Source organism: Aspergillus affinis (genome assembly GCF_023601865.1).
Source record: "Aspergillus affinis strain CMG 70 chromosome Unknown NODE_1_length_919884_cov_86_970707, whole genome shotgun sequence".
Lineage (NCBI taxonomy): Eukaryota > Fungi > Ascomycota > Eurotiomycetes > Eurotiales > Aspergillaceae > Aspergillus > Aspergillus affinis.
This window is the reverse complement of record NW_026515782.1, coordinates 819485-845532: the sequence shown is the minus strand read 5'-3', so window position 1 is coordinate 845532 and position 26048 is coordinate 819485. Positions and strand designations below refer to the sequence as shown.

Genomic DNA, 26048 nt, shown 5'->3' with positions numbered 1-26048 from the left:
GCTCGTATTTTCCTTTAACTAAATATTTCTGCTGCTAAAATACATCTCTTCGTTCAATATGACCTTCCAAACAAAGTCCATTTCTCGGCCAGGTGCTCACAGCCCTTTGCCAGACAGGGCGTGTTAGTTCCCTTCAACTCCGTGATCTGCTTGAAGGGTATACATAAGCTCTTAGCCCCCATGCTCGGCGCTCTAGCATCCTGCTGCTTGGCCTCCGAAGTGCTCGACCGCTCACTCATCTTCTTGATCTGATCTTCGCACTCCGGTCTCAGGCAGAACGGAATCAGACAAACGTGCTTATTGTTGATCGCAGGCGTGAATCTTTCCCAGTCCGTGATTACTTTGACGTTGTTTCTGAAATTTTCCAAAGCCCGGGCATACATGTCAGACTGGATAGTCTCCAACAACGCAAGGACTTCCGATGCAGCATCCGTCAGCGAGATCCATCCTTTCTCCAACGTGTCCCGACGGGATGTAGAGAGGAATCCATTCTTCAGCTCCTTCGGCCCGAGCTCCAGACGGAGAGGGATGCCCTTCAGTTCGTAGTGGTTGAATTTCCAGCCCGGTGAGTATTCGGTCGCAAGGTCGGTCTCGATGCGGATATCTGCATCTAAGAATTCCTTCTCAAGCTGAGCAATGTTGTCGTAAAGGTCCCGCTTCTCCTCGTCGCTTGTGGTGGCTGTGATACCCACTGGAATGATGACCACTTGTGTGGGAGCAACCCGAGGAGGAAGCACCAAGCCTTTGTCGTCGCCATGAACCATCACCATGACCCCAATGACACGAGTCGAATACGCCCATGAGTTCTGCCAAACAAACACGCGGCTCGAGTCGGGCGATTCGTCTTTCTGCGGATTCTCAACCGAGATGTTAAATATCTTGCTGAAATTCTGACCTAGGGCGTGAGACGTGGCACCCTGGATCGCACGTCCAGTCGAGGGAATAAACGCTTCCACGCTCGTCGTATAGTCGGCCCCTGCAAAAGCCTCATTCTTCGACTTGCTACCCGGGACTACCGGGACGGCAAGGAAATCCTGATAAATGGTTGTGTAGAGGTCCAAGATTTCGAGAACCTCTTGATCGGCGCCGGCCTTGGTAAGATGGGCCGTGTGGCCTTCCTGCCAGTAAAACTCTCGCGAGCGCAGGAATGGCTGAGGGTTGCGGAATTCCCAGCGTACAACCGAGTTGTACTGGTTCAGCTTCACGGGCAGGTCGCGGTGGCTGCGGATCCAGTTGGCGAGGTAGGGGTAGATGATGGTCTCAGAAGTTGGTCGAATGGCAATTTTATTGTCAAGTTTGGTTTTGCCCCTTGAGGCACATGGTCAGTATTGAAGACATAAGGAATATAAGTAGTTTGAAGCTATCGTCAAACTACTGTTCTTGGTCGAGACAAGCCAGCTTACGATTGTGTCACCCAGGCCACTTCAGCCGAAAACCCCTCGATATGATTCTCCTCCTTGACTAGCATCTTCTCATTCACGAAGAGCGGAAAACTGCAGTTGCGAATCTTCATCTTCCGAAGTTGCTTGTTGAACCATGCCTGCAGGATCTCCCAGATCTCCCAGGACTCGGGGCGCAGGATATAGCAGCCCGAGATGTCGTAGTAGTCGATCATCTTGCTTTTGAGTAGAACTTGCTGGTACCAGGTTGAGAAGTCATCTTCCTTGGAAGCGCCGATCCCGATTGGAGGGGTCCCTCCACCTTGACTTTTCTTCTTTTTCGTGTCCTTGGGGGACTGTCCTGGGGTTCGGACTGGTAGGGTATGGGACGGAGTGAAGACGTGCCATGGAGAATCAAGATCTCCGATGACGTCGCAGGTATTTGTCATGGCGGGGTGTTTGCAGATGAATAGTGTAGAGATTTATGTTGGCAAGCAAACGAGAGATGGGAATTGGCAGGGCTATATAGAGGAGCATTGGGAATGATACTCGACATCCTAGAAGTATATACGTGTTGCTCGGATACTAAGCCGATCTGACAACAACGGTGATGGCATGATTTACGCAGTGACTATTGGCTAAAATAAGATTCTAAGATGACATTTCGGCATTCAATCACCGATAGGGCGCCCTACGCTAACATCTTTCGCACCATCTCCACCCTACTCGTATGTTAGCCCGTCTCTGACAACAGGGATAGCTTGTAGTGACCGTCAACTTACGTGGCAAATGTACCCGCAGAGACCGGCATCGCACGCAGCAACGCAGGCCCCAGACCCTGAAATAATCCTCGAATTCTACCAACAGCCCACGTCTGTTGGAACGCATGTCTCAAGCTGCGGTACTTTTGATCGGGACCAAACCCATCACTCTGCATCTTACTCTTAATCACGTCTAACGGGTGACTCAGAAGCCACAAGGCTTCGCCAGCCAAGCCACCGCAGACAGCGATCTGCCAGTTAGGCAATTCATGCCGTTTCTTCTGGGTCCGGTCCTGCAGGATTTCCAGAAGTCCTTCATACGCGGCAAACCATACACCGTAGCCGTGGAATTCGCGAAGAAGCGTCACAACCTGCCCGCGGTAGATTCCTGCAGGACCAGCCACCCGGATAATCATTCGCGCACAATCCCAAGGCCCGTTATAAAGCCGGGTCGTACCGTGTGGCTGCGTCTGAAGCCGAATGCGAATATGCTCCACGGGGCCGGAGATGACGCTGTTCGTCACTCCGGCTAATCCGCCAGCCAAGTAGAACTGTGGGATTGATAGACCTTTGCCTTGAACATGGCCCTTCCGGTGGTTGTAGGTTTCAATGAGCTGTCGGAAGCCATGGAAGGCACCGAACTGAATGCTGACCTGTACTGCCTGTTAGAGATTTTCAAGGCAGTACGTGAGTAGATCGACTTACGCAAGCGCCAACACCCAGTAAAGGTACTATCGTCCCCTAACGAGAAGAATTAAAGACTGATCGAGTGACTCTTCCAGGGAAATTTGCGAACCTTGTAGAAGGCCGAGGGACCTTCCTTCGTCCAGATGTTGCGCGCCGCTGAGAGCGCCGAACCGCCGGTCTGCGTCTGCAGCCGCACCTTGACGATATCTGGGGAAGGTTAGGAACAAAGACATCGCCCTCCTGCTATTGTCTACATACCGAATGGCTGGCCTGGTTGATTGTTAGCGACATCTGCAGTAATGATAGCCCTTCATCGAGCTATCTGTTCATCTTACCGATTAACACCTGTGCTACACCTCCCGCGGCGCCCGCAGTGAGATCCTTCACATTCTCTTTCCAATCCATTGGCGGCGCAGCTGCCTCTGGAGTAATGGATTTCGCATCAGCAGTCATGGTAACTAGGAACACAGGGTGTAGCTTCTTGGTCGCGTGTTTCTCAAGGCTCTAGAGAAGAGAAGAGAGCCGGTCTTATCTGGTGCTCTCGGATGTCATCCGAGATTTCGGGATCGTCACCCCGAAGGCCCAGTATTGGCCACGCCTTTAAATGTGACGTTAGGAAGCCAGATAGAATGGCCCTGATCATTCTGATTACCCTCTAATACATATTTACACGCAAACTATTCATCATGGTGCTTTCTCGTCGAATTGGTGCCCTCTCTAACAAGTCTGCTCTCAGCGTCCCTGCGCGGCGAAGTATGGGAGGATTGGCCAATTTTCGCGTGCCTCCCATTCGCAATGAGCCCAATGTTAGTGATTCAAGAGCAAAACGTGTATCAAGGACCGAGTGCATTCAGGATTCTGACTTTTTCTCTAGCCATCATATGCAAAGGGCTCTGCCGAGCGCTCTGAACTTCAAGCTGCCTTGGACAGGCTGAAGAGCCAAGTGCCTATGCAGGTGCCCCTGTCTATTGGCGGTCAAGAGGTATGCTATGGTTTTATCTGTCAAGTTAATGAGAGAATGCAGAGAGCTCACCATCTCGCCCCGGTATAGATTTCATCGGGCTTGACCCACATTCAAGGCAACCCATCAGCACATTCAGGGCCCGTCGCCAAATATGCCCAAGCATCAGCCGAGCAGGTCAACGAGGCCATCGAAAAGGCTCTACAAGCCAAGCCAGCATGGGAGAACATGTCTTTCAACAACCGGGCCGCGATCTTTCTCCGCGCCGCCGAGCTCGTCGCAACCAAGTACCGCTACGACATCATGGCCGCCACGATGCTGGGACAGGGCAAGAATATCTGGCAGGCCGAAATCGACGCTGCCGCTGAGACGGCTGATTTCTACCGTTTCAACGTCCACCACGCCTCGGAGCTGTATAAGCAGCAGAACACCATGAATGACGCGGGCATGTGGAATCGCATGGAATACCGCCCCCTCGAGGGCTTCGTCTACGCGATCAGTCCCTTTAACTTCACGGCGATCGGGGCCAACTTGATCGCTGCTCCGGCCATCATGGGCAACGTTGTGATCTGGAAGCCCTCAGACTATGCGGTCTACGCGGGTTACCTGCAAAAGAAGATCCTCGAGGAAGCTGGCCTTCCAGAGAATGTCATTCAATTCTTGCCCGGTAACCCCAAGACCGTTACGGATACTGTCCTGGAGCGTCCAGAGTTCGCGGCCCTGCATTACACCGGCTCGACTGAAGTTTTCCGTGATTTGTACGGCCAGATCGCTGACGGCGTCCGCGCCGGCCATTATGACAGCTACCCTCGCATCGTTGGCGAGACTGGCGGAAAGAACTTCGCAGTCGTGCACTCGAGCGCAGACATTCGCAATGCGGTCGTGAACACCGTCCGCGGAGCCTTCGAATACCAGGGACAAAAGTGCTCTGCGACCTCCCGACTCTACGTCTCCGAGTCTGTATGGCCGGAGTTCAAGAAGCAACTCGTTCACGAAACCGAGAAGATCAAGATCGGGCGTCCCGAGGACTTCGAGAACCTTATGGGCCCGGTCATCCACGAGCGATCGTTTAATAAGCTCGCCAAAGTCATCAACAACGCGAAGAAAGATCCCTCAGTCACTCTACTGGCCGGCGGCACGACGTCCCGCGAGAAGGGCTGGTTCGTCCACCCGACGGTCTTCCAAGTTCAGGACGCTTCGCACTCACTCATGAAGAACGAGTTCTTCGGCCCTATCCTATCCGTGTATGTCTATCCTGACAGCCAATTCGAAGAGACTCTGTCCCAAGTAGACAAGGGTACTAAGTTCGGTCTCACCGGTGCGTTCTTCGCAAAGGATCGATCGGCGATCGAAGTCGCGGAGAGGCTGCTGCGTCATTCAGCTGGGAACTTTTATATTAACTGCAAGAGTAGTGGAGCGGTGGTTGGTCACCAGCCATTTGGGGGTTCCAGGGCCAGCGGTACGAATGATAAGGCGACGAGTACAAACCTGGTTGCGCGTTTCGCAAGTATCAGAAGTATGAAAGAGGATTTCCAGCTCGCAGAGGAGGTTGGTTATCCTTCTAATGTGGTTTAGGAGGCAGGTGGGGGAAATTGGAAGGCTAAACTGGTCTGGGTTCTTTTTGTACTTTTCTGTTTTGAACAATAGCCCTTTATTACATTCACTGTATAGGTTCCTTGTTCAGGAAAATAACGTGCCCGATAGGTAAAGGCAAAGCATTATGTGTGGTCATTGTCCGACGATAACTGTTTGTAAGATTCACATTCACTGGTGCCCAAACTCGCATTAGGGGATATTAATTCACTATATTTTGGTCAAGTAAACATTTGCACACTCACTAGGCCACTCTACTCTACTTCCCTCTCCTCCCTGATGGCAGCCCAACGGATCCCATTTCAACTCATCATCGTTCCATATACCGACATCGCTCGTCTCCTCCCAGTTGAGTAAGTCTCTCTGCCAAAATAAAATATGGCTTTCGATAGAGCTGACAACTTCAACCGACACTGATAGGGAAATAGAAAAAGCAAACATTCATCGCTGCTAACTGGGGCAAACATCTCTTGGCTAGGAGCGGGGGAACTCGACTCAAGGAGAGTACTTATTTGCAACTCTGCTTTTATGCAAAATCATTTTGCTCCGATGGCCTCAGTCTCGAAGAGCCACAGCGCTACGGTGGTGGGTCCGAGTAGAGAGGACAGCCCCTCTGAGGTTATAGTGGCTGCCGGTGCTGATATCCAACCGACACGTCCTGGTCTTCTCCCTCTCAAATGGGCTGTCAGTGGGGGATGGTGGCACCGTTCGAGGTAAGCCTAATAATATCCATGGAATCAACTATCGCATCATCTCACAGATCTCTATAGCTATAGTGGAGCTTTGCTGTTCAACATCGGTGCTTTCATACTTCCCGCGCTATACAGCACATTAGTTAAGGTCTGGGTTGCGAAAATCAACTCCTCCTTGGTGGTCACAACAGACGTGTATACCTATATCGGTACCATCGCAGAGGTGCTAAACGAAGGTCTCCCCCGTGCTGTCTGGGTGACTATCGCCGACAAATCTACACGATCGTATGAATCTCGCTTGGGCCTTGCATACACTCTGATAACATTTCAGACCGCACTGGGACTCATCATGAGTATCGTCTTTACCAGCGCAGCCAGAGCATTCGCAGCAACTTTCGTTCCGCGTGAAGCCCAAAGGGCAAGTATTACTTATGTCCGAATAAGTGCGTTCTCCGCGCTGAGCTCCGCAATCGAGGCTGCAGCATCTAATGCGACAAGGGCTTTGGATAAACCCGACGTTCCCCTTCTGATTAGCACTGTCAAGGTCGTTGTGAACATCGTGTTAGACCTACTGGTGATATCAAAGTTCCACGTAGGCAGCTGGACCCCCAACGTCAATATACAAGCCGCAATCCGTCTGAGCTGTGATATGGTCGCCGCTGTCTCCGGCTTGGTGTATTTCATTATAACTACCAACAGGGCCGAGCCCCGGCATAGACGGCCCTGGAGCAGAGAGGTACTTAATTTGTCTGCTCTTTTCACGCTCCTTAAGCCAGGGTCGCTCACCTTCCTGGAATCGGCTATTCGGAACACGCTCTATCTCTGGTTGGTGGCCGGAATCGTCGCCATGTCAGCAGATTACGCCACAGCGTGGGGTACATTTACGACAATCAGATGGGGCCTAGTCATGGTACCGGTTCAGGCCTTGGAGGCGACGTCACTGGCTTTTGTTGGGCATGTTTGGGCTTCGTTCAAAGGCAATGATATACAATGTGGGAAATGGAGGAAGTTTCTCGGTAGGCAATAACACCCTTAACATGTGTGGATCTTGCTCTTAGTATACTTACCTCTTTAAGTGATCACACGTCCTGCATTACTTGCTGCCTTTATTGCCATGGTTCTTGAGGTACCGCTTTGCATATTTCTCGCTATATTTGGTTGTAAACCATTTGCGTTCTATCTCAGTCAGTCCGAAACGGTAGCCGAAATTACAGCGCACATGTGGAAAACAATAGATTGGTGAGTGAGTCTGCAGTTGTCACAGCGACCATTGTCTTATACATAATTCACAGGTGCTATATTCTATACGCGATATCCACTCAGCTAGCAACTATATTGCTGGCTACTCGTCCTATCTGGTATCTTGGGCAGTCCCTAGTCTCTAATATTCTTTACGTTCTCCCTTGGGCTATTGTCTGTCAAGTCGCCAATCTTGATCCTAATAACGCGTGGACGTATCATAGTCTTGTCTTTGGTGGCAGCTTGGTGTTTACTTTTGTAGAGATTTTTCTCGTCATTCTTTCATGGTATTGGAAAGTGCTGTGAAAGAAGCTCTTCAGCTGAACTTTATCTGGTGGGTTAACGATTTTCTCTAATGACTTTGCAGTTAAGCTAGTTAAGCTATTCAAGGCAGCACAATCTACAAAGCAAGAGATAATAACAATATTCCTAAGTCTTCAAGAGTTATTATGTACGGATTTAATTCTTCAAAGAGGATTAGATACCTAAAGTAATAGTGACTGTATATCAACATCCCACCAAATCTGACTAAATGGTCACCCCACCGGCGCATTCAACAATTTCTCAATCTCAAGCCAATCCATATAATCAACTCCCGTCAACGGCAACGTCGGATGATGAAAACTCGAGTAAATCCCCTCCGCCTCTTCCGCGAAATCTATATCTAACTCGTTCTGCATATCAAACGCCCCGTCCGACGGAGCCGAGTAATTCCACGGCTCAAAGAATCGACTCTCATCCTGATGGAATGGTTGTCCTCCTACAGACATGTAATGTGGCGGTGCACCTGGTTGATGAGAGGGCAGGTCTCCTCCCCTTCCCTCCGGAACTGGTCCTTCGGCGTGGGTTTGAGCTCTACCACGGGCTTCTGATTCTATTTCACTTGCTGGTATATCGGACGCGCCGATGTCGAAGGTGTAATCTGGCCAGACATGCGAGCACGATTGAGCGATGTCTTGGAATCGTTGCTCCGCGGCGAGATTCCCGGACCGAGACAAGAACCGCAAGACTTCAAACGCTTGGGTCAATGCCGCAGGTGGGTGTTTCTGTGTGGGATTCGTGAATCCTGCCATGACGAGGACAAAAGCGGCTGAAAAGGTGGCATCGAGATCGAAGAAACCGTATCGTGCTAAGAGCATAGGGGTCAGCTCGAAGTCAAAGTGTCGTGAAGACATTAATATGGCCGATTGAAAGGGCACAGCATAAAGGCTACAAGAGAGGAGAAAGGGCAGGGGACTAACGAATAATTCGCTGAAGACGAAGAGCATATAGTATGGCCAGACTCCTAGTTGCTGCCTCGTTGCACGTCTCGCAGAGTCGTGCTAAGCTGTCCGAGGCTGATTCAGGAGGTCGGGGCGGTTGTTGACCCTGTGCTGCCACTCGTACTTTGTGTAGAAGCATCGGTCGAGTGCATAATATAATAGCCTGTTCATTAGGAGGACGTCAGATACAATTCAACCCGAACTTGCAGGACATTTAACAAACTTGGAGTAGCATTAGATAAAGCGACGACCCCGTCCGCGAAACCGTTTGTAATGGGCGTGAGAAATCGAGAAGTAGGGACTGAGGAAATGATTGCCCTATATCATGTAATTCTTGAATGACGTTCTGGACTTTTCTAACAAGTTCGACTTGGGTGACCGTAGTGTTTCCATAGAGCGCTGGTTAGACTAATTAGCATGTGTACGCTGTGGTGCCCAGTGGCCAGGGACGAAATCTCACAGGACATGATATCGTCCGTGACACGGGCGATTCTGACATTGATCATCATTGCGACTGGTGATTGGAAGCCCACGGCGTGTTTTGGGAATCCTGCTCGGAGCTGTCGCTCATCGGCGCCAGCGGCGAGTCCCATGCCTGACGATAAGCGTCTGCATACCCATAGATTGATTATTAGTTTCCACCGGGCCATAAGACTAGTTGGAGGACATCATGTATACCTGTCGAGCATATATACCGTCCACCAAAGTCTTAGTCGATGTGTGCTTTGAGATGGAAGACAACTTTGTTCGTGTTCGGGTAGATTGCACCCCAGAGCAATCGATAGCCTTATAGCGAGGCCGATCTTTTCGGTAATCGTAAGTCACGGCCGTAGTCAGCGGGCAAGCATGAACTGAATCACTGGCATAACATACATGAAGATAAGCATCAAGCTTTCGATCGCACCATTGTAGGTATGTCGTGATCAATGTCAAAATTTCAACTGCCAGTACTCCTTCTCTGGTAAGTTGATGCAACGGAGGTAATCGTTTCATAGCCTCTGCGAATAGATCGGACCCGGGCGGTTGAGATGTCGGTTGTTCCACGTCCATGAGTTTTGCCATTGCCATGACCAGAAGGTATTCGGTATACCATTGTGTGCGCTTTTGTGTTTCTCGCGTGGCTGGAGACTGGAAGAGCAAAATCATAGAATCGGAGAAAGATCGCGAGTCGAAGAAGTGTTGGCTCACGCCAAGGAAGAAGAGGAATTGGTCTAGTAGGTGCTGTGATACATCTAAGGACGGTATGGATGGACCATCCGCATCGTCAATGAACGTTTCCAGCGAGCCCCACTGATCGTCAGTAAACATGTGCCTTTCTCTTTCAGCATATCGAGGAGACCGCTGGTTAGACATGGTCAAAAGCGACCGTACTTGGGATTCGAAGGCCGGACCGGAGGTCAAATCTGTTGCTGTTCATCTGTAAGTGAGTTTGTCGTGTTGTCGAGTGATGATATCATGTTCTTACCTGGACTGATGTCGGCAGCGCCATCACTGAAATCCAGGGACTGAGGCAGACCATTTCCCAAACTCGCTCTTCGACTTGAGCGCTGGGATTGCTGTGGTTGTCGTGAGGAATGTACAGGACTTGAGTTTGGCACTGGACTGTTATTTAGCGAAGTCCCTTCGAGCGAGCCCTCGCCGGGATTCCGAGCAGCCAGCTGCTCCTCGTACGATTGAATCTTGTCATAACTCACGTCTCGGAGTATCGTTTGCGATCGGGACGTCCGAAGACACATTCCCAGCTGTGTTTCACGCAGGCGCCACAGGGGTGCTCGCCAGAACATTTCACCTTGCGTCGCCGGCATGATTCGCATCTAGATCGATATCGATGTTACCGCATGTTTGTCAGAGCGAAGAATTCGGCGTAGACTTACGCATTAGCAGATCGGGGGTGTCCCGTTACCATCGTGGATTCTTTGCGTGGATTGAGAAAGTTGTGTTCGGGCAGTCGGTCCGGCAAGTGGACGAGACCATCGGCTGCGTCACGCCGGCCCCGGCAGAAACGACCCGAGATATACTTCGTTGGAACCACGGTAGGGATTACGTTGTGCAACTTTGGCATGATTTCATATAATTCCATTTCGGTCATTCCTAGACAAATACAGTATATCACATTATACTCTTTCGGATCCGACGAAGAACCTCTTGCCGGACCTGGAGATATTCCTCCTTTGTACGCTCAACTGCATCTCGATTCTCCACAGCACGCCGTAGCAAATAGGATAGACAATCCCCTAAGGTCCCCCAACTGAGGCACTTGAAAACCTCCGGGGCTGCTCGACTGGAAGTGTTGTCGCCGTCCTTTCCGATTTGCAACAGTCGGCAACTCACCCCATCAGCCATGCCTAACAACTGACCGTACTGAACCTTGGTGACAGGAAGTTCGGCTGAAGCCTGCTCATCGTTCCATTTGCTAGCCAACAGAGCACTGTCCTTATTATGCGTAGCCAAAAATAGCTCTGCAGATGGGAATGCCTGCTTTTCTGTGCCGAATGGTCCAAGCTAGCGTTTTATGACGCCCTCCGCGATGGAGTTGTATGAATCATCGGTATCTGACTTGGTGTCGTTGATAACTTCCCGAGGTTCCGAGTTGATATACGCCCCTCGTACAAGTTTGATTCCCAGCGTGAAGTTTTTCTTCTCCGCTACCTCGAGATGAGCAAGGACGGTAGCCGAGGTGCACTTGAGGTACGCTTGGTAGGTGTTGTAGATCACGGTTTTACCATCTTTGTTGAAGTTTTCCATTAGTTCAAGGGCAATTTCATCAATCGCGGGCTGAACAGATTGTTGTTCGGCGTCGATAAAAATTCGAGCCTGGCGCTCCACGGCTCGCGCGCAAATCTCCCGGAGCGCCAGCGTCATCTGCTCGGGCAAAGGCTGTCTGGCCAGCAAGGCGCGCATGGCTGGTTCGCCCGCGCCGGTCAATCTATGAGATCGCAGTTAGTCAATACTAGAATTTAGAGTGCTAGAGTAAGGGTGATATCTCACTTCAATGCTAAGATGTCGCCCTTCCCGACCATTTCGACCATCTCGAGAACGCCTTGTCTCCATGCCTCAATGTCAGGATTATTTGAAGGAGTTGGCGAATGGGTTTCAGTTTCGCTCGCGGTTTCAGAGCTTGTGGTTTTTTCTTTGGAGGCATCTACCACAATCTCTCGCGCATAGGTCAAAATAACACCTTTAAATCCCATGTCTTTGATGTTCCTAACTGTGGATCGAACCTCCGTGCCATTCTCCCCGGCGCAGAAATGATTGTAGAACGTCGGTTTGAGGATGCCTCGGAGAACGAGATTCTTATTCACATCCAACAAGGCGATGCGCGGATGCACGATCAATGACAGAAACCAAAGCGCAGGCGTCAGTAGCCACCGGTGCGAAGAGACCGTCGCGACGAGCAAAGATCGGACTAGCATTTTAGTCGGGAGTAGAGAATGCGGCGGAAGTTGAGGGACGCTAGATACAGTCTTCGCACTGCTTGTTGAGGAAACTGAGACTGTAGATTTGTATGCGCGATTCCATGATGTGATAGTAGTCGCTCGGTATCTCGATTGCTGGAGAATCAATCTAGGGTTCTGTTGGAACCTGAGTGGTTTGATGACCGGCATCTTGTTCTAGAGAGGGAAGGAAGCTGTGTAGGGTGCGACAGTATTCGAGTGCAATGCAAAAAAAACAGGACTTCTTTGAGGTCATTAGCCAGGCGACTTGCGACCTGGATAACGCGCTGCTTCTGCCGTCGCCGAGTAGATCGTTGCTCTTCCTTATCGCCTGGAGTGGGGTCCGGGGTTGCATTGCCGGGGCTTCGGATGTGAGCCGAAGAGACCAAGCTCGGGTCATGTCTCCGGAAGGGCGCAGGAGTGGATGAGCATCGGAATACCCGAGGGATTGCATCCAATGCATAACAAAAACATGCATTAATCAGTAATCAGAAGGATAAAATAATCATTTGCTAACCATACATGTTGTTCAACCTACTGTCGTCCGGACTAGTCACTATCATGCAGGAAAGATATGAATAGGATGAAAAGGGCTGTAAGTTGTAACTTCTGAATATATGCCTTTTTACTTGTAATGCTAATGTATGGAACAGTTTTTTGGGGTCCGATAACTAGTCTTTGGTGAAACATGAAAATATATAAAGACAGATCTTCAAGCGTTGAAGTGTGCAAGTGAAAGATAAAAAAAAACCTCTGACATTCCCAACCAAAAGCAACAAACTTAGTAGATCAAGCATTCAATGACCTTATAGAAAGTAGAGTATTTTCGTGTCCCATGATTATCCTCGGAAACTCCACAGGCGTACTCGTTCGACTTGCCGACAGTTTCATATTCCAGACAAGTGAAAGGTAACTCAGCCGTACTGCATGTTACTTTACCCACTCTATCCGTCTTTCCGTTGTACTTGCAACCTTTATACTGGCCCAGAGTGAAAGAACCCAGAGATGCTGGAAATTGGTCAGCCGCCTTGGCGCTAACAGGACCAACGACGGCCTGGACTTTGTTGCAGACATCGTCCCTGGTGATTTGATTCCTGTAGCTGTAGTATACGTTATACCATGAATGTTCGCTAATGTCAGAGGATGTATCGAAGTTCTCTTCCTCTACGAGGTATTTGTAGATGATAAAGGAGTTTGGGATGGAGTTGTGAGCTCCGCCGCCGCCGTTGGAGCCGGTGGTTGTGGGAGCAGCGGTAGTTGATGTAGAGGTAGCGTCAATGGCGGACCAGTAACTGAGTAGTAGGCAGAGATATCGCTAGAGAGCGAATATTCAATTGTGGTATCGAGTGTCTCGTCTTTGTCAATAATGGTAACTGTGAATTCAACGAATCCGTCCTTATCTACGGTCTTAGTTGCAGTCGTGACTTCAGCATTGTACGCAGTAATGGTCTTGCAGGCGGTAGTGACTGTATTCGTTAAATAAGTCGATGCGGGCTTGACGAGAGAACTACTGATCCAGTTGGTGCAGCTCGCAGCCTCTTTGTTCTCGCAGTCACTGTCCTCGGGTTGGCAATGCTTTCCCGTGCAGATTCCATTCTTGCAGTCCCTGCCGGTACAGCTGACAACACGGCAGCGCGGTCCGGTGCATACATGGCTCGTTGGAGAGCAGACAGGTCCCACATTGACCCGAGTCCCCATCACAGTCGTCTCCCACGCAGCCATGGTCCTGGCAGCTCTTCCCGGAGCAATGACCTTTGTCGCAGTCGCGGCCAGTACAGCCAGTTGGCTGACAGTCCTTTCCTAAGCAGACTCCATCCTTGCAGTCTTTTCCGGTGCAGCCCTTTCAGATACACATTTCACCCTTACAAGTGCCGTTGACGTAGTCTGGGCCGGCACATGGAAAGACTGATAGAGGATCGTCATCGATAAGATCAACAAAGTCGGAGTAAGAGATGTCATTACAGTTGTTTAGACATGGTCTGCTACAGAACTGGGTGCAGATGTGGCCACAGTTTGTTGTGCAGGTTGGTCCAGGTGGGTTCCCTTGAGTAAAAGTAACTTTCGAGGGCTTCAAGCCCTCTGTGGACCATGGCCACGGTAGTAGATGAACAGTACGAGTACCAAGTGGCGAGTGTGAGACCCCTTTCTCCTTCATGGCGTTTGAATTATCAGTGATGATAACCGATGGCAGTGGAATACTGAAAAACAATGTCCCCACCAGATGTGTTACATTAGAGGCTGTGATGTTCCAATTGTAATATCCGTGGATGCTGGTCGTCAGTGGAGGAACAGAGATGGTTGTAGGCTGGATATACCGGGTGATGGTGGTTGTAGTCGTGGTAACGCCCCTTCGGTGAGGTTGTCGTGGGAGTAGCCAATGTTGTCGAGGGGAAGATGACGTTCACTGGTGCAATACCAGTCACACTGTTGGAGTCCGTATTGAGAGCTTTATCTCCTATAAAGAGATTCCCAGTTGTATCACTCCCCCTTTCTAGTTTGGCACTGCTCATATCAGTGTCTGAACCACTCATTCCGTTTAGGCTTTTTAAGGAATCAGGTCTTCCCAGATTCAAGGCCCATCCGAACAGCCCTCTCATGCATCTTTTGTTTGCAAAGTCGACTTTCTGCTTAAATGTGCGTGCATCGTCAAAGAAAACTCTATATAGACAGTTTGATTAGCCGAGTATCACAATATGCTAGACGGAAATATCACATACCATTAATTTTCGTTCTATGTTATCCAGTTACCGCAGCCTCTACGTTATATTCAATCGTTGGGTTATAAGACTTTATAACGCGATTGATCTCATAGTCTGATAGAATACCACTAGATTCGGTACACTCGCCTGGCATCACTCCTCCAGTGCTGTTGAAGACAGAATGAAAGTAAAAGAGAGATATATTCTGCTAATTGAACAGTCGAGTGGTAAGGAGATACCCTTTATATCGGGCCGCGTCCTCGCTTTGATAGAGTCACCATGGTAGCTGTAAAAGCAGGCCCTTCACGTACCATCAATGTATTTAAGCCGAGAATATCATTCAACGACACAACCGTTCTAACATTCCATTTCGACCCATGGTACATACTACTATACAGGTGGAGTAGAGCTAGGACTCACCCTAGCTCAGGTACATGCGCCAAGGTCCTTGGATTAGGACCCATTGTTTGTGGACCCTTAATCTCCCGGGGTGTTTTTAGCTGCATGTCTGCGGTTTGCTTGATCTGGCAGGTTGTTGCGAAATTTCAGGCCTTGAGACTCATTACTATCGGATCAGACGGATAACAAGCGCGGCCGGGGGTCCAACGGGGGCTAACCGGCGGATCCATTGGTTGATTCATACAGGCTCTAGCGCCGAGCGGGATCTGCAGGAGATCCTTTTAGTCTGTGTTTAACGAGGGCGTTAGGCTCGTCAGTGGAAACCGTCCCAGTAGGCTGATTCGGGGTTTGGTATCGCTTCGCTTAGTTGGCTCATAGAATGAATGGCATGTCTTTTTGCTCCGTGCCAGGTTACATAGTCTATCTCGTTGAGTTCGTAAATCGTAGAACCCCTCCGATTTCAGTGTCGGCTTGAATTGATGTCCGTCAACTACTACTATCATACCGACTGTAATAATAATAAGTAATGAAAATGAAAATGACTCAGGTTGAGCCTGCATAGTTGTTGGGGCACATTTGGCATCATTACTGAGCTCCTTAAAGCGCATGTCCACCCAGGTGTTCATCGTTTGGAAGAATCCAAGTGTGGTATACAATACTTTTCGCGTGTGCATTATGAGCATGATCCTTCATAGCAAGGCTGCCCACTCTCGGGTGTGTATTCTGACCATTCAAGTTCTACTGATCCTGTGTCTTGTATCTCTTGCAAATTCCTCTGACGAAGGGCCTTCGGGAATCCCTTATGTGGACACTCCCGTCAATTCTGACATGACCAACGTGACCCTTATCCCTGATCCCTCGAGGCACCTCTACAGACGGGAACAGGAAATCAGATCCAACTTTGTATTTGACGACAACTGCAATGCTCAATAGATGCGGTACTTAGATACATCGCTGAACGAAGCCCGAGATATGTAGGTGATCATCAGCACTTGGCTCGATCTAGTCAACATTCTTGCAGCATGATGCTGACATTTCAAAGGAAGTTAGGGCAGCGGGAGTTCTCCAGGACTTAGAAGACATCCTAACTGATAGGAAGTAGCCAGCAGACTGGAATCGGGCCCAGTACACCTCGTTATTCCGAACTCTCAACTTGTGGGTGCAGTTCTTTGGTGAGCCACAACTACGGAGGGGAATAGGGAGGCGCTCGATCGCTGAGACCATTAGGAAGATAAGAAGGGTGAAGTGTAAGTTTTATATTTATGATAGTAAGAAATTCCAATCCCACTAATAGTATTGCCATCTTTTTGTTAGTCATTTACGCCCAAATCAACACTGGTCTTCAAAAACAAAATAGATACCGCATTATCAGGGTCAATTGTAATAACAATTGGATGGTATATGACGAAGATAAGGAAGCATCTCCGGGAGCTCGTAGGTCCCGAACCTATACCATTTTTATTTGCTCATAACTTACCGTCGATGGCATCTAGGCATGTACAAAGATACTCGGGACAAAGATATTCAGAGATACATCGAAACCTTTGGAACATGTCGCGAGAAGCCAAGAAAGCGTACATCTTCATGCATAAGAAAGGGACGGACGAGGAGATGATCGTCTGTCCCAGAATTTTTGACCAGTAGAAATGGAATTTTGCATCGCAATATGCAACTACACCTTACGATAATATGATGGGCAAAAAGCTAGATGACCTCAAGGGCCAAGCTGCAGGGAACACGCTCCTCCATGAACTGACTCATTTGTAGTCTATGGTAGGCTATAATTACGCCACTCGAGGTCTGTCCCCCCTTCACCTCCTTTCCCCTATACTAAGATAGACTCTTAGATATGGGCGTTACCTACAAGGGCCAGACACGCGGGGCGTATGGAACAGTTCTCATCCGCAAGCTCGGCCGAACAGCAGACCATCTAGAGAAGAATGCCGGTATGTCCTTATAACTTGGATCTTGGGGAGTAGGAAATGCTAACAGCCATGTCTTTTTGTAAACTCATGTTACAAAACACTTCTTTCATGCAACTAGGAAAACTCGAAATATGCAGGCCTCAGGGTTCTATCAGGATCCGCAGAACTTAATTAAATTAGTACGGTAACGTGCCAAGAAATAGGAGGGAGTTAAGTACTGTGTACGGTCCAATCCTCCTGTCGTAAACCTCCATCGCAACAAGATGAAGCTTACCCTACTCCCAAATGAAGCGCTATGCATCATTGCATCCTATCTACCCCGTCAAAAAGATGTCTATTCCTTGATCAGAACAAACCGTCACATGTACCACGCGTTTAACTATTTTCTCTATTATTTCAATAGCTGTTACCGTCATGGGTCCGCCCTCTCTTTCGCGGCAAAACACAAAAATATCGCTCGCATAGAATGCTTTATGAATGGTCTACGGGTTTCCATCGGGAAGCATCGTTTGCCTCCATTCCAGCCGAAGCCCCGAAGCACGATGTCACTACAGGAGAAACTGGAAGAGGAAGACGAAGAAGAACTTCTGTGGTTATCGATGGACGACGAAGGGGACTTTTTCCTAGATTGCTACTGGGTTGATATCGCCACTCATCCATTGTATAGCCAGGGGTATAGCATGCTAGATGTTTTGAACGTCCAAAACACCCTGCTTGTCGCTATTGACCATAGATATAAGGACATTGTGTCTGCTCTGCTTGAAAATAGGGCACAGGTTAACTTCTACCGCGGAAAACACCGGACTCAAGGGCCTGGACCAAAGTTCCCTCAATCAGACTGTTGACTAATCATACGCAACCTACCTCCTCTATTCTTTGCCGTCAAACGAGGGCACACCGAGCTGGTCAGACTGTGGCTAGAGCGGGGTGCCAATGCAGAGCTATACAGTCCGTCACCATTGTACCGAGCAGTTGAAGATGGCCAACGAGAGATTATCTCCTTGCTACTAGCGCACGGGGTGGGCCCTCAGGCAAGTGCTTTGAAACTGGCTGTCCTACGAGAAGATGAGTCCTTGGTTCGATTTCTTCTCGACAACGGCTTTAAAATGCAGGAATATGCCCACTCTGCACTCTTCGGCGCCAAGATGAAGGCCGAATGATATAGTCGACCTGCTGGGGCCAAGAGGAGAAACCTTAGACTTGCATTCTGTCGACGAGAAGGATAGGGATGGCGTTCCTGAACCATTACTTCGGTTTTTCGTGACTACGGATGATAACGGAGTGAGTGAGATTGATGCTGATGATTAATTTTCTGATAAGAATTGTATGATTTTTGTCTTTTTTTGTCACATAGTAGCACAGTACAACATCCTGCATCTAACGTTGACCTCCAGCCGGCACTCTGACATACTCTGGTACGGCAGCTCCCACGCAGAGTAGTATCAGTTCTAGCTGTAACAAGTATTACCTAGTCAAGAGTGATGATACTTGCTATAGCATTCAGGACAGCTTCATGACTTTTACGTTACAGCAGTTCTACTCTTGGAACCCGTAGGTCCCTTTGACTACCATGCACAAGCAGAGCTAGTTCTAACAAAATATAGTTCAATCTCTACCGGGTGCGAGGGACTTGAGCCCGACTACTTTGTCTGTGTTGGGGCTAAGTCCTCTTCGATCCCTACAACAAGTACTGTGTCATCAAGCGCGTCGGGCCACCAGCTACAGCAAACCGGCATTCCATCCAACTGTGCGTTGAGTATTCCCGTCAAAATATAGGTGAAGTCGTTAAATATCTTTCTAACTCTAGTCATCGATCTAGGTAATAAGTGATACTGGGTAATCGACGGCGATGACTGCCAAACGATTGCCGACAAATTCGACATCACCAAAGACCAATTTTACGCCTGGAATCCGGTCACTGGAGCTACTTGCACGACTCTTTGGCAAAATGCCTACGTCTGCGTTGGCACTTCAGGTATAACACCCCCAGCATTTATCATCCATTCATCCCAAGATTCAATCCAGACCGCTAACAATGATTCCAGAGTCCTCGACCTCTTCCGCAACAATCACATCAACTACATCCACAACCGCGACAGGCCCGTCACCCACACAAAGCGGCATCGTCGCCAATTGCGTGTCATACTACAAAGTCAAGTCCGGCGACTGCTGGTCTATCGTAAACGAGAAATACACATATCTAACCCAGAATCTATTCACAAAGTGGAATCCTGCCGTCGGAAGCTCATACAGCATTCTAAAGGACGAATATTACTGTGTTGCGGTCAAAGACGCGCAACCCATGCCGGATGCGATTGACAGTTGCAAGGAGTGGCATCTGGCGCAGGAGGGAGATGGGTGCTGACAGATTGAGCAGGATAATTCGATCACAGCGGCTCAATTTAATAAGTACAATCCGCAGGTAGGGTCAGATTGCGGTAAGCTTTGGCTGGGATATTATGTTTGTGTGGGTGTGTAGAGACGAGATAATCAGGTTGGTCCATGGGCTTCGGGTACATCTTTATAGTTATATGAGAAGTGCGGCATGTTAAATTAGAGTATAGAGACTGAAGTTCATGCCTGTGGCATTCATCTGTTTGACAGATGATTAAGGGATCTTGTGTGTTTGTATAGGCGTTAATACGAAATTGAAATACAGCATCTGCTTGGTAAAAATTTAACTCTGTACAGCGAGTAGTTTTCTATTTCTACACTACGTTGGTAAGATTATCCTCTTAATATACGAGGAATAGCTGATATTCTTCTTGCTAAATAAAAGAAAATATGTAAGGGGCAGCGCCTGTTGTTTCAGAACACTTACTTTGGTTGTATGGGAGAACCTATAACTAACTTTGATCTGTGCCTTTTGAGCTCTACTCACTATGCACCTATGCATATCTAGTGTAGGCAGTAACAAACCCATTCTCAGGATGTTACATTCAAATTATTTATAGCGTGCAATTACTATTGAGATTCGCAGACGAAGTATATAATCTCCAACAAATCACCACATTTCCCATCCTACTCAACAGCAAACACACACTGACCTTTCTCTACCCACGATGAGCTGCGACCCCAACAGCAACATCCTACCTAATAAATATACCTGAAATTCAAATTCTCCTTATCAGTCAAATCACTAAACGCCGTCCTCGCCATCTCCGCCTGCCTCACTTCCTCCCCTTCCCCATCCCCCTCCCCCCCAATCCCCTGCACGCGATCCCGCCTCCGATTCTCCCACGCCAGCGCCATCCTCAACATCACGACCAATCCAATCTCCACGAAATTCGCCACAATCATGGACCAAATGCCCAGCGGATACCTTGGTGCCTGGTCCCCCTTATAGAAGAACGGGCCGGCGATATTCCCCGCACAAACACCCAGGAAGATCATCGCGTTCGTGACGACCTTCTTCGTGTGACCGGCGATATTGGCCGTTAGGATGGAGAGAATGATCACGAAGGAGGCGTTGTAGGAACCGGTTAGGTAGTAGCAGATGAGGCGGCCGACACGGTTTGATTCGGGGAGGTAGCAGAGCCCAAAGGAGCCGGCTACGTTTGGGAGAAGGAAGAGGATTGTTACTAGGCAGCGGTTGTTGGGTGGGAGGCGGTCGTTTAGCCAGACGCTGAAGAGGATCATGATGGCGATGAATGTGCCGTAGGGGATTTGCATGAGGGCTGTTACCACTGTGTGGTTCAATCAAAGGGGATAGGAATTAGTTAGCTTTAATGTTCGACATGGAAGGCCATATATATAGTTGGTAGGTATGGGTATGGTATAACCAGGCAAGACAAGACAACTTACACGTCGAAAACCCAAACCCTTTAATGATAAGTGTCCCAAAATTCGAGATCCCTCCGTTAGGAACATTCCCCGAGAAACCCAGTAGTAAGAAGAACCAGACCTTCCAATCCAGAAACGCCTCCCAGACCTGCGCCAGCTTGAGGGTCTTATTCTCCACACCGGTCTGGTTGTATCGCAGTCTTTCAACGGCAAGGCGCTTTTCTCGGTCTGTCAGGTACCGCGTAGACACGGGGGAATCTGGAAGGAAGAAGATGATCACGATCCCCCAGGCTGAGCAGAGGGCGCCGATGATCAGGAATTCATATTTCCACGACGCCAGGGCACCGTTGATCTGGCCGATGCCGTAGCCCAGTAGACCGCCGAGCGCGATGCCAGCACCGTTGGCTGTGTACCAGATGCCGATTCGAATGGGCTGTTGGCGCCGGGTATACCACATGCTGGTGATGAGCATGAATGCGGGATCGCTGGTTCGAAATTAGCTTGTTTGATCGGGGGAAAGGCAGGACTTGATGGAGAACGGATGGAAGTATACCTGCATGCTTCTGCAGCGCCGGATATAACACGCAACACGGCAAGCTGAGTAAAGTTCTTTGCAACAGCTTGATAGGTGTCAACATACAGCATTAGGAACGAATGATGTTAAGTGGGCTATTACGCACCTTGCAACATAAGAAAGAAACCCCACAGAAAGATATTAACGCCCAGGTATTTCCCCACAGGAAACTGTTGCATCAGGAAGTTTGTTGGAAGCGCCCAAACCTACTCATCGAAACAATCATCAGCTTAACAATCCAGTACAATCCATATACCTCTCTTCCAGGGATGGCATACCAAGAATCCAAAGTAAAAGACACTCGATAACCACGAATACTGATCACCCGAGAGCCCTAAGTCTTCATTGATGCCAAAGATGGCCGCATACGAGAGAGTCGTTTTATCGATCTTGCATCAGTTAGCAAAACGTATCCCTATGAGAACCTTTGAAGGATGCCGACAGCAACACACATAGTAGAATGCATAGCAAACGCTCAGAAAAGGCAAGATCATGAGATCAATCTTGCGAACCAAACGTTTGTTCTCAACCGGATCGATAGCTTCTTCTAGCTCGTCTAAGTTATCAAACAGAGCCAGGGCTGTGTCGCCATTGCGTACTTTGCCTGGCTCTGCTGGAACCGTTTCAAAATGAGCTGTGCCATGCTTGTCTGCCGATGGCTCGATAGCCGGAGCAGGCGCTGGCGCTGATATTGGGCTGTCGGACTCGGCAGTCATCTTTCTAGTAATTATAGATATTGTTTTCTGTTCTGATGATAGTTACAAAGATGAGAAATAAGAAGATATAAGAGAAGCATCCGATAACTGGATTTATCTGGATGGCTTAACCCGGCATGTCTCGTCGACGGTGATCTGCATGATATGATGTTTTCACCCGCAAAGCATCGAAGAAAGCGTGGGGGAAATCAGAAAACACGGGGAAGTGGATTTTCTCCGCACTCTCTCCGTGGGGGTTGCTGCGAGTGCTGGATATTGGATAGTAATAGGGACAGGGGTGTAGGATCGACCTGCTTCGGAGGTCCTCCGTAGTTTTACAGGGGTACATCCGGCGTGTGTTTGACATTGCGATGGACTTGACATTCTATAGAGAGTCTAGATAATTACAGGACGAGGGAAACATTTTTAATTTGATATCTCAACTTCAATATAATCACTTGCAGTACTCATATCACTCTATCTGTATCTATATGGCCCGATATAAATACCCAAGACCTACAACGAAGCCCTCAACCTCACATCCACAGCCCTCACCAACGTATGAATCGTCTCCAGAATCGGCGTCTCAACCCCCAACTCTTTCGCCTTCTTCACCGGAAACCCCAGAATCACATCAATCTCCATGGGGCGCTTATTAAGACAGTCCGTCTGCATACTACTCCCGATCCCAGGCATGGCATTAATCTTGTCCATCAGGCGATCAATCAGCCCGTAGTCCAGCTCCACGCCACACTTCCTCCCGACGTCAATGACCTCTCGCATGAGTTTACGCGTGAGAGGCGTGGCGTCGGGCGAGGAATTCAGCCAACTCTGCGTATCCAGCAGTGTCAATGTCGTGAGGGAATTCCAGGCTACGTTCCATACAACTTTCTCCCAGCGCTGGAGTTGCATGTCGTCGAGGACTTGGAATTTGGTTTGGCCGTGTTGAAGAAGGGCGGCGAAGGTGTCGAGGCGGGACTTTTCGAGCGAGGAGGGGATAGATGGGTTGGCGAAGAGTCCGATTTGCATGTCTTCGGACTTGGTGTGCGTGATTTTTCCGGGGGCGGGTTGACGGGCTCCAACCCATGTCTTATGTTTGTTTTTTATTAGATAGATAGTTGATGCTCAATGCTGGATCCTGGATGCTGAAGGGGAAGGTTGATCCGCAATTGATGGGAACAAAAACATACCACGCAAGTAATGATGGATGATCGAGGGTATGAGTTGCGGAACGCTTCCTCGTTTCCTACTCCATTCTGGATAATCACGATGGTCGTATCCTCGTTGACCGCGGGCTTGAGTCGTGCGGCGACGGATTCCTGATCGATTGCTTTGTGGGCGCACACGACGTAGTCGAAGGGGCTGGTGACCTCGTCAGGGGAATTGATCACTAGACTACAGGTTAACATTTCATGGCACCAACGTAGTGAACGTAGCCAAGGAAGCTCACCATTATGAGGTCGAAAGCGATGTTGGCCATGATTTTCACTTTCGATGAGAATGCCCTATTATGCTATGGTCAATATTGCTCGCTTGTAGGCTATTTGATGCAATTCTGGACATACATTCTCCTTGACAGCGTCAAAATTTGACCGTGCGACAACCGTTAGGCGCACGTTCTCAGACTGGCTGAGGATAAAAGCGTAGAAGGAACCTATGCTGTAGATTGCTTTAATTAGACAAATAGCTCATGACATTGGACTTGTGCACGTACGCTCCCAAGCCGTAGAGAAGGACTTCAATCGTATCGCTCATATTGAATGTCTAGGCTGTCACAATCTGCCTTTGAGTAGCTTTTTTAGAGGGCTATTGAATAGATGAGACAGCGAGTTATAACTCCGACGACGGCGACTTTGGATCGACAAGTGACAATGCGGGGTTGAATCGGGGGAAAGGCCGACGAGCGTGGGGGTTGAAATCCTGGGGAATGTGGGATGACTAGCAGGTGCACTGATCTCCAGGAAGAGGAGCTAAATGTTACAGGAGTTGTCGCCATTCTAAGCGCGTGGGGGTGAAGAAAGTAGTATTTGGTTGGTATCAACTATGTAGCTCTTTAGGATAGGAAGTTTACAGCAGCACCCATCATAACTTCACAGACCCAACCATATCCCTCTCCAACCGGGCTGTGTTCAGTAAATGTGGACCTAGCTCCTTTAACGACGTAACTCCCAGAAACACCATATTAGATTCGATCTCCTGTCTGAGGATCTCAATGGTTCGTCGAACTCCTTCCTCTCCATAGCCGCTCGCAAGTCCGTAGAGGAAGGGCCTACCTAGTCCAACGGCTGTTGCGCCCAATGCGAGGGCCTTGAGTACATCAGTGCCTCGCCGAATGCCCCCGTCAATGAAGATCTGCATCTTGCTTTCAAGCAGGTAGGGTGCGTAGCGTCGGATCTCCAAAAGAGTGAGAAGTGGTGATTGTGCTCTGTTCTCGTCAGTAAGACTCGACATTAAAACACCTAATCATAGTGTAAACATACGTATCTTGAGAACGGCCTCCATGGTTGGATAGGACAATTCCCTGTACCCTGTTCTCATATGCCAGCACGGCATCTTCGACGCATTGAATCCCCTTGATGACGATAGGCAGGGAAGTGAGGTCTCGTAACCACGTTAGAATATCCCAGTCGATGAACGGGGAGATAGAGCTCGCCATGGTCTTAGCAACGCCCTGCCCCTTGGTAGCTGGATTATCCCGAGCCTAGACAAGCATGTTAGCCACTGCGCTTAAGCCCACCCCACCAAGCAGAATACACACTTGAACCTGTAGATTCAACCTCTCATCCATCTCTCTCTTCCCCACCACCGGCGAATCCACCGTCACCCAGATCGCGCCCGCCCCGGCAGCATCCGCTCTGCGCACCGTCTCCTCCGACTTCTTAATATCCTTATTAACATACAGTTGCGCGAAGAGCGGCTGATCCTCCCGCACACGAGCCTTCATGACGCTCTCAATGGGAAAACTCGACCCGTTCGCCAGCACCTGAGCCACCCCTTCCCTACCCGCCGCGGCAGCAAAGGCCCGCTCGCCATTCGGGTGCGCAAGTTTCGCAATCCCCACCGGACTCATATACACCGGCAACGAGACCGATTTACCCAGTATCGACGTACTCGTGTCCACGGCCCGAATACTACGCAGGATGCGCGGTCGAAGCGAGATCTTCTGATAAGCCTTGGCGTTTTGGCGCTTGCTAGTCTCGTCGTCCGCGCCGGAGTAGTAATACGCCCATGCGTTCGGCGGGAGATGCTTCTCAGCGAGATGTTCGAAATCGTAGAGGTTGATCAGCGTCGTTAACGGCGGGGGCGAGTCATCCGTTTGCTTGATTTCGGGAACGTGGCCGTTGACAGTGCTCGATTTGCTCAGGGATCCTGGCTCGAGATGGCCACGAAAGGCAGAAGATGGTAAGGACTGGGCCAGGAGCTCCTGATCATGCACGGAGTCGAAGTCCCTTGTCGCGTCTCTCCCGGCGCAGCGGAGGATGACATGGGGTCCCCCTGGGTGTGAGTCGACGAAATCTAGAGAGAATTAAACCGATGGAGAGATCGAAACAGATCTGGATTAGACATACCGGTTACATCGTAGACAGATCCATGGATGGCGACCCAGCAGGAGTCTTTGTTGTTGTGTTTCTGGACTTCGTCACGGGTCAGCTGCATGACGAGCAGTTGAATGGGAGAAATGATGGGGATACGGGGGATGACATACTGATTTTAAATGAATGGACCATAGTAATAAAGGATTGGCAATGGCTGCGCTAAATTACCCCGGGCCCATTCGAGCTGGGACGTGGGGGTGCTCTTGGGTTGTACGAACTACAGATGAGGGCTGGACACGCCCGGAATCTTTTCCGTAGCCCTCGGTGACTTCTCCGCACACTCATCATCCCAGTCTCCGATGGTCCAGATCGATCACAACTCTACCTACGATTATCCTACGAATCATGCAATGTCATTGCGAACTTTAA

At 49.3% G+C, this 26048-nt stretch overlaps 6 protein-coding genes across 6 annotated transcripts; 2 read left to right on the top strand and 4 right to left on the bottom strand.

The window, feature by feature from the left end:
* Positions 1-53: 53 nt before the first annotated feature.
* Positions 54-1828, bottom strand: KD926_004189 (uncharacterized protein; the record flags this gene model as incomplete). Its single annotated transcript, XM_053097355.1, has 2 exons — positions 54-1308; positions 1404-1828. The coding sequence occupies 2 exons, from the start codon at positions 1826-1828 to the stop codon at positions 54-56; spliced, it is 1680 nt and encodes a 559-aa protein (XP_052961330.1).
* Positions 1829-2070: 242 nt separating this feature from the next.
* Positions 2071-3280, bottom strand: KD926_004188 (mitochondrial carrier protein; the record flags this gene model as incomplete). The annotated part of the gene is made up of 6 exons (XM_053097344.1): positions 2071-2101; positions 2162-2793; positions 2846-2881; positions 2937-3034; positions 3086-3097; positions 3163-3280. 6 exons carry the CDS (start codon positions 3278-3280, stop codon positions 2071-2073), a joined length of 927 nt encoding a protein of 308 aa, XP_052961329.1.
* Positions 3281-3513: 233 nt separating this feature from the next.
* On the top strand, positions 3514-5363 carry KD926_004187 (L-glutamate gamma-semialdehyde dehydrogenase; the record flags this gene model as incomplete). The annotated part of the gene is made up of 3 exons (XM_053097332.1): positions 3514-3633; positions 3702-3809; positions 3879-5363. The coding sequence occupies 3 exons, from the start codon at positions 3514-3516 to the stop codon at positions 5361-5363; spliced, it is 1713 nt and encodes a 570-aa protein (XP_052961328.1).
* A 567-nt stretch (positions 5364-5930) lies between these two features.
* KD926_004186 (uncharacterized protein) lies at positions 5931-7100 on the top strand (the record flags this gene model as incomplete). Its single annotated transcript, XM_053097321.1, has 2 exons — positions 5931-6094; positions 6152-7100. The coding sequence occupies 2 exons, from the start codon at positions 5931-5933 to the stop codon at positions 7098-7100; spliced, it is 1113 nt and encodes a 370-aa protein (XP_052961327.1).
* Positions 7101-13172: 6072 nt separating this feature from the next.
* KD926_004184 (uncharacterized protein) lies at positions 13173-13730 on the bottom strand (the record flags this gene model as incomplete). Its single annotated transcript, XM_053097300.1, has 1 exon — positions 13173-13730. One exon carries the CDS (start codon positions 13728-13730, stop codon positions 13173-13175), a length of 558 nt encoding a protein of 185 aa, XP_052961326.1.
* A 6394-nt stretch (positions 13731-20124) lies between these two features.
* KD926_004182 (FCB2FMN like protein) lies at positions 20125-25740 on the bottom strand (the record flags this gene model as incomplete). Its single annotated transcript, XM_053097279.1, has 15 exons — positions 20125-20708; positions 20836-21299; positions 21368-21434; positions 21495-21594; positions 21667-21777; positions 21841-22108; positions 22643-23172; positions 23274-23473; positions 23534-23588; positions 23649-23742; positions 23798-23847; positions 24187-24508; positions 24564-24784; positions 24842-25599; positions 25653-25740. The coding sequence occupies 15 exons, from the start codon at positions 25738-25740 to the stop codon at positions 20125-20127; spliced, it is 3912 nt and encodes a 1303-aa protein (XP_052961325.1).
* Positions 25741-26048: the final 308 nt, after the last annotated feature.